At 32.3% G+C, this 18,966-nt stretch overlaps 1 protein-coding gene across 1 annotated transcript; it reads left to right on the forward strand.

Annotated features, from left to right (window-relative positions):
* Window positions 1-607: 607 nt before the first annotated feature.
* Window positions 608-18,904, forward strand: LOC149486574 (uncharacterized). Its single transcript, XM_089698206.1, has 5 exons — window positions 608-954; window positions 12,945-13,100; window positions 13,192-13,370; window positions 13,461-17,942; window positions 18,351-18,904. Exons 2-5 carry the CDS (start codon window positions 13,031-13,033, stop codon window positions 18,615-18,617), a joined length of 4,998 nt encoding a protein of 1,665 aa, XP_089554332.1. The 5' UTR covers window positions 608-954; window positions 12,945-13,030; the 3' UTR covers window positions 18,618-18,904.
* Window positions 18,905-18,966: the final 62 nt, after the last annotated feature.

Here is an 18,966-nt window from a genome sequence, read left to right on the forward strand (position 1 = left end):
CGACGAAAACAAACTTTTTAGTAGGTATCATGTTGCAAGTTTCATAAGTGAATAATTGCACAAAATGACGTGTAATAATTATTACACGTTATGAATCCAACTAAGTAATGTATAGGTACATAACTAAATATATTTTTATGATCCTTAAAAATGCGTCATAACGGTAACTTTATGATGTTATCAATACATATTTCAATTTTTACTTCGATTTTATTTCCTTTCTTTATAAGGACGTAATAATATTTAGGTGCCTACTGCCTACCTACCTATAGTTTCATTGTAATACATAGACCAAGTTTATATTGTATTATGAGTAATATAAGTTAAGATATTATTAAGATAATTTATATTTAATTTACTCTACAATCGAGGTTGTATTATTTCATAATTAGCTATTGTACTATGATATTATTCATCAAATCATTTGCTTTAAAACATTGTATATTTTCTCATCGTTTGGGTAAATTTTAAATTATAAAATAGTTGAAAGATCATCAGTGAAAATCAAATCCTTTTGATAGTTCGTCGTCGTGCAGACTGGTTTCACTTGCAAATTAATATAAATTGCCTCTACAACAGGCATTGAGTTAATTTCCCTCAAGATTAACGCAGGGCGCCATAGAAAAATGTGTCCACTAATTGCTTTGCTCAAGACGTAGAGTTAACCTGTTGAAGGACTATTATTATCCTGCTGCGGCGTTCCTATCAGTTCGTCGATGCATCTGTTATGTTCGTACGTTGGATATAAGGAGGAGGATCTTCGGCGCGCGTCCATACATTACTCTACCGAGACCTTGTGCGCTACGGAAGGACGCAGCCCCTACACGAAAACATCCCGCCATTTTCGAACTAGCATTTACGCGGGAAAGTCATATGCGATTATTTTATTTTCTATTTTAAGTTAGAATTATTTAATAATATTTGTGTGTGGAACAATTGAAAGGATTTGATAAGGTAAGATTTTATTTACAAAGCATTAATTAAACTTTTAAAATTATTTTGGCAGAATTTTATTGTTTATGTTTCCAACTTTCCAATGATGATCAATACATAAATAATAAAAAAATATACGCAAGACTTCGTGAAACTATTAACACTATTATAACGATAAGCTCTACATAATATATTTTTACAGTTTTTCAAAGCAAAGATTATCTGTAACAAATAAACTATTATTCAAATTAGGTATAACAGACATTATAGAATGTAAGAGATATGGTTTTTCATATAGAAGAATGAAAAAGTCCATATATCCAGATAGAGCTCTCTATAATAATTGTACGATAGGGTTTTAACAATAGACCGAAAAATTAAATAAACAGACAGGCGATGAGCTCTAATTCTCAAACCTATTATAAAACCTATGCAGTTCTTATATTATAATAGGAGATTAATTTGCATAATAATTATACAAGCTTATAAATCATATTATTAAAAATAGTGCAACGTTATTTTAAGGAAAATCTTACTTCTTCGTTGGTTTATAAAATATGTATTTATTCTAAAACTTACACATTATAATAGATTTTAAGAGTAGAATATCTTGCTAGTACATGTATTATCTAGATTCTAGATGAATAAATCTATTACAGTATGTAGGACTAGCGGCTTATTCGTTACTGTGAATCAGTAAGTTTGTATTCAAAGATGCGAACCATATAACGTTTCTGTAAGAGAAAAATTACCCAGCTTGTAATTTTATGTGTTCTCACTTACTATAGTGATACTATGCTAGTGATTTATCTCTGCTTAGGTATAGGTACCTACTAGTTTACAAAAGGACGTTAGGCTTCGGCTTCAATACCGAATATATGTATAAAATAAAATGTAGTTAATTCAATATACATAATTATATAAATAATAAAAAATACCTACTTATTATTTTTTTCTTGAAACGGTTATTACCTACATTTGTATTGAAAGATTAGCATTAAACAATTTTTCTTTAAAAATTAAATCTGATATTTTTCGTGATGTAACCGTGTAAAAGTTTGAAAAAATTGCGCGGACGCACTATTAAATTTGGCACACAGAGGTATCTAATGTAGATATTATATAGAGAAGAAGTTCAGAATACTCATATTTTTTTATTATTTGAGTTTTGACACATAACTCTGATGTTGTTATGCTCTTTATAGTTTTTCGTTATAATCGAACTTTTTTTTTTGTGTGGTGTCTCTCAAGTCTCAATGTTAGCCAGAAGGGCTTCTACATTTTAACGCGGACGCGGGGGTGAACTGAAGGTTCACCCTGGTATATAATCGAACTGTTATAATCATTAGTTATGGAAATCCTATGTTTTGTAATTTAAGGGTGTAATTGATACATAGAGTTTGATAAAAATACAATGAGTGTGAATTAGGTAATTATTAAAATCTTATCACTGAAGTGTTTATAAAAAGATAGGTGTTTTTATTAGAAAAGCTCACTATTGTTATTTTATCATAATCACAAATCAAGTTTTTACTGAGACTAATATACCTAACCGTGAAATTAAATACAAACGCATATCAGTCGTGCTATCTTCAAACATTTTTTCTAAACCACACGGTATTTTAAATATTTGCAAAAAATTTCTGCATAAAGTAATAATGAGAAACTTGGAAATATTCAAAATAACAAGAGTACGTATAATTATTTACTCCTTTGGATTATTTTTGGTTGCTCCTTAAATAAATCAACAGTTCAGAAACACTTTTATATGAAGTTTAACAGTAGATATTTAAGAATAATTAAGCAGTAGGTACTATGGTGAAGAAACGACAGACTGCAGAGTAAGATTCACGATCTTTCTCCAATAAAATACAGGACCGTGAATTCGCGCAATATATGATCAAAAGTCTCTTTTAAACTTACTCTAGTGCAATTCTAAGATCAAGATTAAATTAATGATCCGTTACGTACGTTCCTGTAACACAATGAGGTATTTCAACGCAACTCCAAGATACAAGATAGTCCTTAAAAGCACTTGTCCGTTTGGTTCATGTTAATCCTGTCGATAGCTGGCAGTTGAAGTTAAAAGTGTTTTTATTTACACAGTGAGAAACTACAATGTTCTACAAAATACTAAGAATGCGATAGTATCATGTAATGTGAAATAATTTGTGCTTAACTACTAATAGGTAGTAGGTAGCTGTACATAATGAAGTAAAAAATACGATTTTAGTTTTGCCATTGTTAAATTCACGCACGATTAAAATTATATAATATGTTGCGGTTAGAGATTAACGAATAGGTATACATTATTTGGACATTGACTGCAAAGTTTGCAAAAACATGATACAAAATATAAAATTATGTAGGTACTTTTTTATGTGTAGGGATGTCTATCGACAAATGGGTAGAGTGTAGGGACGAATGTTATCGCCCTATTGGGCGTCGTCGTCGTGTTGCGGCTGATTTACGCGGCCGCAACCAGCCTCCCTAACGAGGGGAGCCGGGCGATGGAGCGGGGATTTAGTCCATCGTCCGGAGAGATGTGGTGGCGTGAGACGTGTTCCGCTCACGCCGCCCCATGAGGTTAGAGCTGGCTCACAATTTGTTTTGGCCCGGCGACGGGCAGCCGCTGACGGGGTCACGGAAGAATTCTACCATACCCGTGGCCCCGTCGTTGATGCGGCTTGACGGAACACAGTGGGGTTTTGGTCGGTAGGAATCCGACATAACCCACGGCCCCTTCCCCGGAGGCCGTGGGTATCTATGCAAGATTTCCCCACTTAAAAAAAAAAAAAAAAAAAAAAGGGACGAATGTTATATATTTTAGAATAAGCAATTCAGGTATCATCAGTAAAAAATCTAAGTCAGTCTTTATTATTACTACTCCAAGAAGATACAACGAACTACAGTCATTAAAATCCGTCTTGAGCTATAAGTGTGTACACTTTCTTTTCACGACGACGCGACGCGGACGCAACTAAACCCCCTTTATTATAAAAGTAATTTTATTTTTTGGTCAAATACGCAGATATTTTAAAGATAAAGAAAGTCATCTTTACTTATTAAGAAGAAGGTCGCAATAAGGGTACAGAATCAAATTTTTTTAAATTCTTATAACTAATTGCATTCTGAAGTTTAATGTGTTATAAAAGTAAGTGTAATAAATTGCAATGTTAATACGGCATTTATTAAGAAAATTAAAGTCATGTTTAAATTTATACTTATTTAATTTTGTTTAATGTTTTTATTGTCTTTTGGATGTGCGTAGATTGATTTCTTTTATTGTACAACAAAGATGAGTAGGTATACGGAAGTTTGAGTTTTATTGCTTCTGTCTTCAAAAATAGCAGTTATGTATTATTAGTATTATTTATATCAGTACTAGCGGTCCGCCCCGGCTTCGCCCGTGGTACATATTTACGTTTTCTCTACATAAGAACCATCCTCGTACTTCAAGGAATATAATAAAAAAAGAATTATCGAAATCGGTTCAGCCGTTCTCAAGTTATGCGCTTACCAACACATTTTGGGATTCATTTTTATATTATAAGATTATTATAGGTTGGTTAATTTTTTGTTCCTGGCTTTTTCTTTCGTGTTAACAACTATGTATTATTATTCTTCCATTATGATCTGTACGGTTTCATTATGTAGAGTTGCCTATAAAGTAATTAACTATTTAATATTTATAGGAATGGTATTAATATTATGACTTATATCCATAAAAATACCATGTTATGTTAGGATTATACTTATAAGATATATTTATGTTAACAACAAGAGGCTTGAACGAAAGTTTAGATTAATAACAACACAATGGAGTACTAATAACTCTAACATAATGAGAAGTTATCATGACCTCAGTAAATCTAAGCAGGGTGGCATAAGAATGTTAATATACAACAATAATAGGTGTAATTAAAAAAAACACAAACAAAGCGACCAACGATTACAGACTATTACGTCGGAATGCGAATATACACTTGAGATGCACTTGTATGTTTGTATATCACAAAATATAAAAAGCCAAGTGCATAGGTGGCGGGTGTTGCACTTTTTATCCCGCTGATTCTATTTTTGTTATTAAACCTGCATTCTGAGGATTGCACTGTAATAAAAGGCATGAGATATTTTATATGGCGACGTCAATATTCAATAAGGCGATTGCGATGGACCAGTTTGTTTTACAATGCTTCGTTAGACTGTTATTTTGGAAAGAATATGAATTGTCGCGTTTATTTTGCGATTTGTGTTTTATTAAAAAACGATGTTGATTTATTATTTTTTTACAATTTACTTGAAGGGATGGGTTATTTATTATATTAAAGAGTTGCATCTTAGTATGAGTATATACAATTTTAAAGTATCCGTAGATACCATGTAGATACATACATTTTTTTCGCTACTAGTGTACTCTGTGGTACCTACGTTCGGAATTATGATCACTATTATCTCATCAAATCATTTGTAAATATGTTGTTATTTTGTAGACAAAATATGTTAAAATATTTTACTTTAATGCATTTTTTTCTCTTTAAAAAAAACTCATAAATTGATCTTAAAATGCGCGCGACGTAGTAACATAATATGTAAATGAATATTGAATACATTATTTTTCTTCCGAGGAGCTCGCACTGCGCTACTAGTAAAAAAAAAATGATACGATAAACGTTTTTCTTGAGGCTGCAATCTGCATGCAATTTTATCTATGATCTGTTTTATGTTCGTATGAGTATAGAGTATGGACCTCATCAGTTGTTTCCTTTTTGGGATAGATAAAAGCTTAGCTGAGTTAATAAATTAATTAATTTATCTCTTTTTTATTCTTGGTTTATTTTTAACAATAACATGCAATCCTCCGTAATGCGTTCACGGTAAAAAATTCAGTTTATGAAAATCTTAACCTACTGTATACATAAACCATAATATAGTTATTCATTTTAAATTCTTTAATTTAAAATAATATAAAAATTAAAGGCTAAATTTGTTGCCAAGCGCAATTCTCGAGAACAGGCGAACCGATTTCGATTATTTTTTTATAATATAAGAACAAGGATGGTTCTTCTGGAGAGAAAACGTAAACATGTACCACGGGCGAAGCCGGGGCATACCGCATACCGCATATAATATAACCTTCTCTCATAATTGGGTCACGGTCTTATGACATTGCCTGGACTGTAAAGTCTGAAAACAATGAAATCACCTTTGTATGAAAACTATGAAGGCTCATTTAGTGACTAAGAGACATCCACGGAAGATGCGTTTTATTTTGTAGGTAATATGAAATATATGAAAATGTAAACATTCCTGAGAAAATCAGCCAGACCGTAAAAATGCAAAATGCGCAAAATATGTTGTAATTACGTGAGTACATTTTTATTGTTTTATTAAAACTTGACAAAACATAAATTTTATACCTATTATCGTTAATTTCGGTCATAAAAACTTATTATTGAAAACCTAATAATTAATTTTAATTTGATTTTAGTTTTCCATGGTAGGTTCATAGTACATACTAATAATCTGATATCATTTCATAATAAGGAGAAATATTCGGCTATAAATTTGACAAAATAAATGAATTAGATTTGTTATAGAGGTATTTTACAAATGCTTTCCCTGCCCTCTACACGGATTTTTCAATATATAGTAGAATAGGATACCGTTTCATTTAAAATTCATAGTGTATTTAGATGCAAATATTCGACATATTTGGCAAAACAGCCAAGTAGGACTTAACAATCCAAGTTCAATGCCAAGACTCCGTTTTTCCCTAAATAATTTCAATAAGGTTATAATTCTTTGCACGAATGCACCTGCACTAACGTACATCCTGACCGTTTACCCCATAACCCATTACTAATATATGTATTGATTTTATTAACACGCTTAACTATTTTGCACAACTCTATCTTACCATAAGGTTTTGGCGTTACAATAAAGGCATACCTAGATTATGCACTACAAAATGAAATAGGGACAAAATAGAAAATAATAATCTGTTATATAAAATAAGTATGCGTCAATAATTCAAGTTCTACTAATTTTTCAATTACCTACAACTTAATTAGCAATTTGTGGAAAGAATCAATTCGATCAAAAATAAAAATATATACTATCCATAACGGGATTTTAACGAAGATGTCTTCAGTAAAATATTTATAGGATTTATGCCTTCTAGGTTTAATAAGTACATAATATATTATATCAATCTTTGATTTGCATTTTAGGGAAGCAGGGTATTAGGTAGGTACTTATTTCATTTATTTACTACCTATAATTATACTGATAGTACCCATAGATATCTTAGTACCTACATACGTAATATACATAATATACATCTTACACTAGATCGTGATATAAGGCGTGCCCATTCAAGTTCATTTAGGCATTACGAGCATACTTAGTCATAAATGGGATACGTCATACGAACACCCAAAGCAAGGTCACTGAACCCTTAATTCACAAAATATAATAACACGATTGTAATCGTAGATATACTAAATAAGGATGTTTCGTTTCATATGGCGCAGAAACACAAAAGGTGTTTTTTGTAATACAGCTTAATTAAGGCAGAATATTAATTACATGAGCGTTTTGTTCTATATACGAGTGATGATATGCTAAAACATTTACAGAGGATGTGAATACGTAATTTTATAGTTTTTTCTCTAAAGCTGCAATCAACACTGATGAGTCATTTCTCATCTTGAAGACAGCTAAATGTTTAGTAAATTACAACGGAGTAAGCCATAAAGTAATCATTATTTTAGCATATTTGATAGATCTATTGAGAGAAATAAACTAATTGATTTGGCAATCATTTCCCGTTGTATCAACTATCAATATAGCTAGATGATAAGGACAGTTATGTTAAATAGCTTCCCAAACTTAATAACTTCAATTCTTTATCAATATATATTTCGAAGATATTTCGATTTAATTTCGATTGCACTTCATGAAAATTTATACTCTATTATTTATGCCCTAAAGTTATTGTTTCGCTGTCACCATCTTCGTTTTAATATTTTACTAAGTTAAACATAATATTATTTAAATTTTTATTGGATAAGTAGACAATAAATGAAAAAACTACATATATAGTCTTGTAAACAAACTTAAGTACCTATTTAAGGTTGTAGAGACGTAGACAAATTAACACATATTACATACCAATTTCATTAATTATCACATGAAGCAAGCTTACTACTGGATTAAAAGTTTCTTATCTCTATACCATATAATTAAATGATACAATAGGAAAGTACATTGTTAAAACTAATCTGTTACTCAATGGAAGTTGAGAATCGCCGGATGATCGAGATATCATCTGCGGCCTTCATCCCATGACGGTTTCTAAACTAGGTGATTTGCGGCGCATTGATTTATCCAATTCAATTTCGTACTGGAAACTCATAAATTTCAAAGGCGCTAGACGAAATAATCTAAGCTCGGATCTAAGCAATTATGTACAAGTATTACTTATTTCAATATACACATATTTGTTGTCATCAAAATAGAGCTTTAAAAGATAAATTTTATTGTATTAGACATAAATGATACTAGAAGATTTGTCTTCTATAATATGTTACAGATAAGGCTAAAAATTGTTTATTTGTATTCCTCTGTAACCATATAGTACTAAATTACTAATATAAATCCAATTCAAAAATGAAATTTAATATTCATAAATTGCGAGTCTGATTGGCCGCAAACGCACACATTATTCATAACGGTCATTCAACCGCTAATAAATATGAACATAATAGATACTATAAAATGTTTACCTTTTCATCGATCTCGTAAAGCACTAATTGAATAATGGAGCTCTAAATATGTTTGCAAATATCCGAAGGCATAAATTATAATGTAACGTATAAACATAACTCGTTTTGCTATTACGGGATACGCATAAATAAGATTACGGGATAAAAATATATTGTACAGTTCAAGTACCTTATTTTTTGTATTTGTGCTTTCATTGTTTATTGTAGCGCTATAAAATGATAATAAGTTTAGTAAATTAGTAACAGTAGGTTGTAGGCAACGGTTGTAGGTTAATTTGTTTGTGTATGGAGTATGGAGCATTTTAAGCTAATTTATTTCATGCATGATTCAAAACGAATGTTTACAATCTTATCAACTAGGTATAGTTTATCGGAACCATAATTACCTTAATTGAAAATATAGAAATACAAAAAACCCATAAAAAATATAATCGTATGTAGCAGAAATGGATAGGTTATGATATCATCGGGTAATGAACGCAACGTGCCCGCATGAAAATCGTGATCACGGTGGAAAATTGACTTGCAAGTTGCACCTCAATTAAGGAATACGCAGCCTACGGTCAAGGTTTGAGCCTGTGCCTTACTGCATGGTTCATGCGTTTAATTACTATTGAAGGACAACGGAAAATAGTTGAAGATCGATATGTAATTGCAAAGGAAGTTGAAGATTATGTGTATTAATTGTTTTTAATCGTGGGAATTTAATAAAAAAGTGATGATGTGAGGGATATATGAGTAAATTCTCGATGATGTTAAGTAAATGAGTGAGCTTTAATTAATTATCTATTATTAAAAGTTTATTGGCATATTATAATTTGGCAGTTTGAGATGTTTATTTTTTTGCCCGAGCCTTGTTCTGAAATGCTACTTACTTCCGTTTTTTATCACTTACTTCAAAGAGTAGGTAGTAAGAACCTAATCGTATAAAAATGAATGTATACTAAGCATAACTCCTAAGTATACTTTGAGTGATAGAAAGGCTGGTGTAAAAGCCAGAAATTGAAAAAGATTCTATACTTAAAAAAATTGTTATCAAAACTCAAAAATAATTAATAAATACGCATGATTCGTGAAAAAATATACAATGTTAACAATAATTGATATTACGATAGCCTTGACCGTGAACGAGATTACTCAATGACCATTGTATGTACACACGCGCACGTAAGGAATTTTATTTTAATTTGTTAGCTATTATCAATGATTAAGCTTACGTTAAGCGTAAATAATTTATTTATATCCTGGTGGGAGTTATTTTATAGTTAGCGGTAGTTACCTAATGCGTATCTCTCTATACTATAGAGTCTACAGGGACTTCATTGGTTTTCTATGATCGTTTAATATGTGAATCCTAAGAGCGTAGACGCACTATGCGGGTAGCCGCATTGCGGGTAGCCGTCCGGCTGACCGCAAGCACAATTATGTACGTAATATTCATTTCTATGCGCACTGTGCGGTCTGCGGTAGCCGCATCGCAGTGCGCATAGAAATGAATATTACGTACATAATTGTGCTTGCGGTCAGCCGGACGGCTACCCGCAATGCGGTTACCCGCATAGTGCGTATACGCTCTAAGTTAATGCCCCGATTTTTTTTTATAATATCATTTACAAATATAAAATACAAATTTTTACCTCGATCGGTTTTCTATAAGTTTTTTGCGAGCATAGCATTCGCAGGAATATAAGTAATAAACTCAATATATAGATTTACAATAAGTAGCTCCCGTAATTGACTGCTAGATATCTTTATCCGGTCTCATGAGGAATGCAGCTCTGACCACAACAGCTATTAAGGGAATCTTCGGAGCCAGTTCAGCCGGTGCAACCCTTCAACAGGTCCCAATAAATATGTCGGTGGCGCATCTTATGCAATTTTACTCTCGTTACAAGAAAAGTAAAAGGATCGAAGTTTATTTACGCTCGAAGGTATAACCTACGCATAATTGGGTACATGATTTATGGTCGCGATAAATTTTCTTGAGGTCTATAGGCATAATGTATTAAAAAATATAATGGATTATGAAGAATGAGACATTATAATTATGTTTTCTTGTGGTATTGTTAGGAATATAAGCGATGATATCGCGATTTTTATGTGCATTTTGAATTTAAGAAATTGCAATATTATATATGAAATATTCTTTGTAAAATTTTCTTCGGTGTTCATAATTACGATGGGACTGTATGTATATACAGTCCCATCGTAATTATGAACACTATATATACATACAATTTATATGACAAAATATAAATTGTTGAGTGTTATTATTACATCGTACTATTCATGGTATGCACTGTGCATAAAAATACTCTATTTACAAAGCAGTGGCGTAAAATTAAATAATAGTCGTCTTTATACGATGTGATCATGTGCTACGTTTTGTATACTTATGACAAGTAGGTACAATAACTTTATCGCTCTTTACAATATCGTTGCATTTTTATTAGTTATTGCAAACCTGCATCTTATGTTATTTTATTAATAAGTATCACGGTTTTCTTTTTTCTTTATGAATACTTTTTTTATTTTGGACTATGGATTTTACCATTGAACTGATAATAATTTAAGTCAATTTTATGAAACATATTCACATCTGTATTATGTAGATATAAATAGTTAAATCTCTATGAATAACAAGTACTTTACAACGTACCATAACTTGGTACCACATATATGTAGTTATACTTATAACATTGAATTATTTTTTATCAGATGCTCAAATTATGATTCAATAACTTAGCCCAATCTAAACCCAATCGATACAGTTTAATCTTCTAATTGAAAATTTTGTTCCATTGTCTGGTTATGTATGTTTGGATCGGCATTTTTTAATAATGATGCCATTACAAGATAACTTACAAAAGCAAAAACATCGCGCGGCTTCTAAAAGTATTTTCTTTGATGTGGTTCAAAAGCATGTTACATTATCTGTGGCGAGAACTATTATATAGTCATTATATAAAACCTACGGGTATGTTGGGGGTTAAAAATAAAGCGAGCGAAAGATAAATTCATAAAAAAGTTGTTCTTACGAGTACCGAGTAGCGATATTATAAACAGTGGGATTGAAACCTCTTTATGAACATTATGTATTCGCTTTAAAACTGCCTGTATTAGAGAAATTTTAATATTTTGCTGCAGTTTTTATTTTTAGTATAATTTAATCATAATTCATATTCATATTATGGTAACACAGGAAAACATAATTAAAAGGTACCATAATATCAACTACCACAGATAATTTAATACTAGGTATACTAATACTACTATGAGGAACTTAACATCAAAGCTGGCTAATAATTCAGAAGCCAACCATGAAGCATCAAGCGTAAAGCTGTCGTTCCATTTTATTAGCTCCATCCAGATAATTAAAAATGGATGCATATCTCTTATATCAGTTGTACTTAACATAATATAACTTCTTGAAATTCGCAACATCCGGAGTACAAGCAAATTCCACCAATGTTTTTGTTTAGTCCTATTTTATAACCCTACGCAATTAGTTTCACACACAGGTCGGGCGCTCTATAAAAAGGCAGTGTGTCATCTAGACGCAAAAAAACAAACATCTCTTCACATCTTGCTCTTCTTGCTTTTTGCGGGATCAACCCGTAATTATTATTCGTGGCAATGAACTAGCGGGGTATGCGTCGATATGTTCTGTTCGAAGGCTGCTTGGTTGTTTACATGTGACCTTTAAACATAGTACTCGCTCGAGGATGCTGTGCATGATCTACTGGAATCGTTAAATCTACACGGGGATTTTCACCTGCCTATAATTTAAATGCAATGCAAAAGGCAATGTAAAAGGAAGAAAAAAGACAAGTTGCACGAGAGATTAACTAAAGATGTTATTTTAAATTTATGTTGAATAATTAATAACATAAGAGTTCAATATTCCTTCATAAGTCTTGCGCAATTACATAAATAAATTGAATTTTTTCTACCTACCTACTCCAAGAGGGGAGCGCGCTCGTATTTTAGAAAGAGCCTTTGAATTAATTTAAACTCACACGTAAAATATATTTTATGTTTATTACAATTCATATATATTGAGCCTTTGTAGATTTATTTAGTTTGCAGAATTTAATTGTTTTATTGGTTTGTGTGGTCGTTTATTTCAATACGACTGTAGCTTTCATATTGTGATTGAAATAAGATAATTGTTTTATTTTTGTGACAAAATAAACTAAAATAAAAATATTTTCTTTGCAGTTGCTGCTATAATGAAGAGATAATAAAAATTCAACACATTGCATTAATACATCTTATATCCTGTTACTGTATTACTGAGTACTAATATGTGTTTTGTTAAACTGCCATTCATTCTACTCCTATTATATTTTAGTTATGTCATAACAGAAGAATACGGTAAGTTAACTTCATATTTATTGTTTTTGCAATGAAAAATAATTGAATTAAACCTATTGTACCTACCTATAACGTGCTTTAAACATTTCAGATACAACTACGGAGAAACATCGAAAGGAACGTGTAAATGGTCGGATAGTTAAACTATATTCAGATACTAAGCCGGAATCGGTTACATGTCACAAAGAAGGATTTCAAGCCGATTTTAACGACTGTTCGGTCTTTTATCGTTGCCTAAAAGGACATAATGAAAAGTATACAGTATTTAGGGTAAGAGTATAAATAACATGTTAGAAAATTATACGCATATAGAAATATCTGTAAAATCTACTTTATTTCATATTTATTTTTAAATTTCAGTTTCAATGCGCTCCGGGCACAATTTACGACCCTGAAAAAGAATTGTGTAACTACCCCCACAGCACGAGACGCGCCGATTGTAGTGCTTCATTATTAAACAACGAAGAAAAGCATGAGAACGAAATAGAAAATATCCTGCAAGAATTACCTCAACCAATAAAAACTACTAACATTCCATTAAACTTCATAGATTCCAATAATCCATCACCATTTGAATACAATAATGAATTGCCCGAAAATCAGCACAATATATCACAGTACCCACCGGTATTTTCTGATTTGAATCATTATGCAACCCCACCCCATGCGCTAGTATCACAAAATGACAAAGTTACACATTCAACAAATATTCCACATCAGATGAAACAAGAAGGAGAGCCTTGTATTTCACATGGTTTTATGGGAGACACAAATAATTGCAAAAAGTTCTACAGATGTGTAAGTAATTTACGAGGAGGATTCATCAGATACGAATTCCTTTGTAGCGATGCCACTATATGGGATGATAGTATACAGGGATGTAATCATGCTTGGTTAGCTCGAAACACGCGCTGTGGACGTGTCAATAAATATACAGAAAATACGGACACATTTGGCGATAAAAAAACAACGGAGAAAGAACCTAGTAATGTATATTATGAACAACCACCTCAAAATAATCAAGGATATGTCAATCAAATGGAGTCTGAAAAACAAAATGATATTTTACATAATCAGACACCAGCGTATGGAGAAATACCAACAAGTGCCAGTGAAATATCTCAATCCACTTCGACTCAAAGAACAACATCGGGCAATATACCAGTACAAATTAATTATGGGGATAAAATATTGCAACATGATGACCCTCCTCCTCATACTTCATTTAGTGAAAATGAATATAACAAAGATAAAAATAATGCGGACGACGTTGAAAACAACTTAATTATTGGCCAAATGAAGAATGGACAATGTTACAAAAATGGTTTCTTTGGATATAGCGATGATTGTAGTAAATTTTATAGGTGTGTTGAAAACTCACAAAGATCTTTTACTAAGTACGAGTTTTCTTGTAGTGAAGGTACAGTTTGGGATGATACTATAAAAGCTTGTAATTTCGCATGGGCTGTTAAAGAGTGCGGAACTAAAAAGTTTACTGAAAATAAAATGACCACATCAACCCAATTTCATGATTACAATACATTAACTACCCCAGTACATATAAGTGATATGAATGTTGGATATGGATTAGTTAATAAACAATCTTCGACTCCATTTGATGATAAATCAAAAATTACACCGGACTCATTAAGCACAACAACATCGAATGCCATTTCAGATGAAGCATTTTATGATTATGGAGGATATCAACCAAATGAAAACTCAGTTTCAACAGAGAATACAAATAAAATAGTAAATACACCGATACAGACTGAACGTAACAAATGTACAAAACCTGGTTTCATTGGCGATAGTATAGATTGTAATAAATTTTATCGATGCGTTGACAGTGGCAGAGGAACGTTTATCCAGTATGAGTTCACTTGTGGTGAAGGAACAGTCTGGGATTCACGAATAGAATCATGCAATCATGCATGGGCTGTTGAAAAATGCGGCCAGAAAAGTGAAATAAATAATGACATCCGTGAAACTACCGTAACTTCGAGACCTACTACTATTAACGCATTTAACACACAAGGCTCCTTCGAAACTTCTAGCTTCAGTAAACCAACTACAAGTAGTGCTACGACAGTATTTCAATTCAATCAGACCAATAATATCTATATTTCTCCTACATCACAGCCGAATATGTTTACTGATTCATCCCATATAGCTGATGCAATGTCAACTGTCCAAGGTGATGAATGTTTGAGAGAAGGATTTTATCCGAATGCTGTAGATTGTAAAAAGTTTCATCGTTGTGTAAGCGATGGCAATGGTGGCTACGTTAAATATGAATTTTCGTGTGGTGAAGGAACTGCTTGGGATGTTACGATTAATTCTTGTAATCACATAGAAAATGTTAAAACTTGCAACGACAAACAAGAAAATGAAATATACGAAGAATCCAATCCAAAACCAACAAGTACAACGACTACAACTGCATTAGATATTAAACCGAGTAGTACACAATCAACAAATAATATTCAAACGACTAATACACAGTCAATAAATGTCATTCAAACGACTACTACACAGTCGATAAATACCATTCAACCGAGTCCTGAAAATACATGTACAGAGACAGGCTACTTTGGTGATTCTAATGACTGTAACAAATTTTATCGATGTGTAAATGATGGAAAAGATGGATTTATCAAGTACGAATACACTTGTGGAGAAGGAACTATATGGGACCAAGATATTACAGCCTGCAATCATCCGCGAGACGTTAAAAGACCATCTTGTGTATCGGATAATATTAACAGCTCTACAGTATCAACCTTAGATTCATCGCCATCTACGTCCACCGTCAAAACACAAATTATAACAGAACATAGTTCTAATAATATAAGTCCGTCTAATAATGTAGATAAAGAAGCAGAACCAGTTGAACAAACCACAAAGATCGCCACAACTAGTTTGAAACCAGCCGGGGATGGTACAAGTCAAAATTGTGTGGAAGAGGGATTTTATGGAGACACTAATGACTGTAAACAGTTTTATCGGTGTGTTTATAATGGAAAAGATGGATTTACAAAATATGATTTCACTTGCGGTGAAGGTACAATATGGGATCAAGATATATTAGCGTGTAATTATCCAACAGATGTAGAACATCCTTCTTGTGAAATGGAAAGCACTTCGACCACAAAAAAGACACCTGTCGACGTTTCATCATCAACATATTCTACTACTGAAGAATCAAGTACTGTGACGGCTGTATCACACAGTTCATCGACACAGTCATCAACTGTAGAAGGTAGCACTATGAGTACAGTCAATAGCATTACTGAAAATGTATCCACTCAACAAATGGCAGAACACACAACAATGAATTCAGATTCTATTAAAACATCAACAGCGCATCCGAATGTAAATAATGATGACTCTTGTAATAATGAAGGATTTTTCGGAAATTCTGGTGATTGCAAGAAATTTTATCGATGTGTCTACAATGGCAAAGATGGTTTTACTAAATATGATTTTACCTGTGGTGAAGGAACGATATGGGATCAAGAAATAACAGCTTGCAATCATCCAGAAGATGTAAAAAATCCTTCTTGCTCTTTAGAAAGTACTGACAGTTCGTCAACCACGAGTAAAGATTTTACTTCGTCGACATATACCACAACAACTATAAGTACTAGACCCTCGTCTAGTACTTCCATTACAACAAGTGGTCCAGGAGATGATAACATAAACAAAGATGATAATATGAATAATACTACAACTGAACAGCAAGAAAAAGGAAACTTTACTTGCAGCGAAGCTGGTTTTTATCCAAATCCAAACGACTGCAAAAAGTTTTATAGGTGCGTCGATTGGAATAATGATGGTTCTAGTTTTTCTATCTTTCATTTTGAATGTGGTGAAGGTACGTTATGGGATCCCACTTTGAACACTTGCAACTATGAGGATTCTGTTTATGCAACTAGGAATTGCAGTGGTTCCCAAACGACAGGTAACGCAGAAAGTACATCAACAGAATCGACAACATCTGATAGTACCTTAACAAGCACAGAAGAACCAAAAACAACTACACAGCAAATGACGACCAGTAAGCAAAGCACAACACCGTCAATCACAAGTACAGAAAGTACTACGACACAACAATCTTCTACTACGGACAGTACTACGACAACCAGCCAACAAACAACATCTGCAGAAAACACGACAACGCAATCTACCATAACAACAACTGATCAATCAACGTCTTCAACCGCGACTTCACCAGATACAACAACACAGTCCACTAGTTCGACTACTGAACAATCAACATCTTCAACTACTTCGTCACAAGATACAACAACAACACAATCTACCATTTCAACAACCGATCAAACAACTTCTTCCTCACAAGATACAACTACGACAGAACGTTCTACCACCGCTACTGATCAAACAACACAAACAGAAAAAGCAACTGAAGAATCTTCAACAAGTGAATCAACAACTCAGACTTCTACTACAGAGCAACAATCTACATCTACAACGGATACTTCAACAACAGAAAATGATAAAACAACCACGGAATCATCGAAACCAACAGAAAGTAACTCAACTAACAATAAATGTCCTGATATGGATGATGATCAGCATGCTTATGTATGTCCTACATCATTTAGAAGGCATCCAAAATATTGCAATATATTCTATCAATGTACTGAAGAAGATGACAGTCATGATTTGAAGATAGCATTATTCCATTGTCCTAATGGCACAATTTATGATGAAAGTAAAATGCAATGCCTTAATGAAAGCAAATCTGAAAAGAAATGTGAAGGTACCATGTCACGAACTCATCGAATAAAAAGATTAAGCGGTGACCATATTGAGCCGGTAAGTGGTATCTTTTGCCTACTGCTAAACGTTAATCCAGGCTCAGCCCACGTTGAGCTACTAACATCATAATGACATCTGTAGATTATTTTCTTGTTAATAAGCCAAATTTCATCAAAATCTGTTGAGTTGTTTTAGCGTGATTGAGTAACGAATATCCATTCAAATTTTCAAGCTTTGGCATTTGTATTATTTGTATAGAATAAGGATATGTTAAATATTAACATTATGTACAATATAAAATACAAATTAAGGTATTATGTATTTTAACGATTTAAAACCGTTTCTGAAGGAAAACTAGTTGAATGAATAATTATTGTTTAAGTTTCAGTTTTACTAATTTTATTTCCGTTTTTTTGTGTTGCTTTCTTTATATTTTATATGTAATAATTCAATTTATTTTTACAGATGATGGCTACTACAAAAAGTTACGCATGTCCAGGAACAGGATATTTTCCGTTTGAAGCCAATCAGGAGTGTTCTCCGGCATTCCTTAAATGTTCAAGAACCAATAAATATAAGGGTCTAGTTTTTAAATGCCCAAAGGGTTACGTTTTCTGGACAGTCAGTAAAAGATGTGAAAGAATGACAAGAGTGAGGGATTGTAACAGAAGCGTTTATCCATGGAATAACAGACATGATATACCCACGGAAATTCGAAATGTTGCACCTTGAAAATATACAAAGAATAAATAGTTACTTAATTCGATAATAGGTTGTATGAGATGGAAACGTTAGAATAAGCACTTTTTTAATTAATGGCATACGTACATTTTAATTGCCAGTGAAATAGTACATGAATCTAGTCTTCATTATCAATAGAAAAATAAGAATGTGACTCTGTCATTTTAATTAATTACTTACATTACTTGTGATCAAGATTGTGTTACATTTGAATACATACATTATTTTGATCACGATTGGATTAGCACTTAGAATGTACAAGTATAAATGAAAATAAATGTGGTGAAAACATTATTATTGTATTTATTTCATTGGCTATACACCAATATAATAAACAGAA

This window comes from Colias philodice, chromosome 8 (genome assembly GCF_061535455.1).
Source record: "Colias philodice isolate Cphi_HAF_F1 chromosome 8, ilColPhil1 Martin Lab GWU primary, whole genome shotgun sequence".
Classification (NCBI taxonomy): Eukaryota; Metazoa; Arthropoda; class Insecta; order Lepidoptera; family Pieridae; genus Colias; species Colias philodice.

Excerpts from the sequence above, each read along its gene's own strand:
- LOC149486574 (XM_089698206.1), top strand. The coding sequence starts at position 13,031 with ATGTGTTTTGTTAAACTGCCATTCATTCTACTCCTATTATATTTTAGT. Across the intron at positions 13,101-13,191 it reads TGTCATAACAGAAGAATACG|ATACAACTACGGAGAAACAT; the intron begins GTAAGTTAACTT and ends TAAACATTTCAG. Across the intron at positions 17,943-18,350 it reads GCGGTGACCATATTGAGCCG|ATGATGGCTACTACAAAAAG; the intron begins GTAAGTGGTATC and ends TTATTTTTACAG.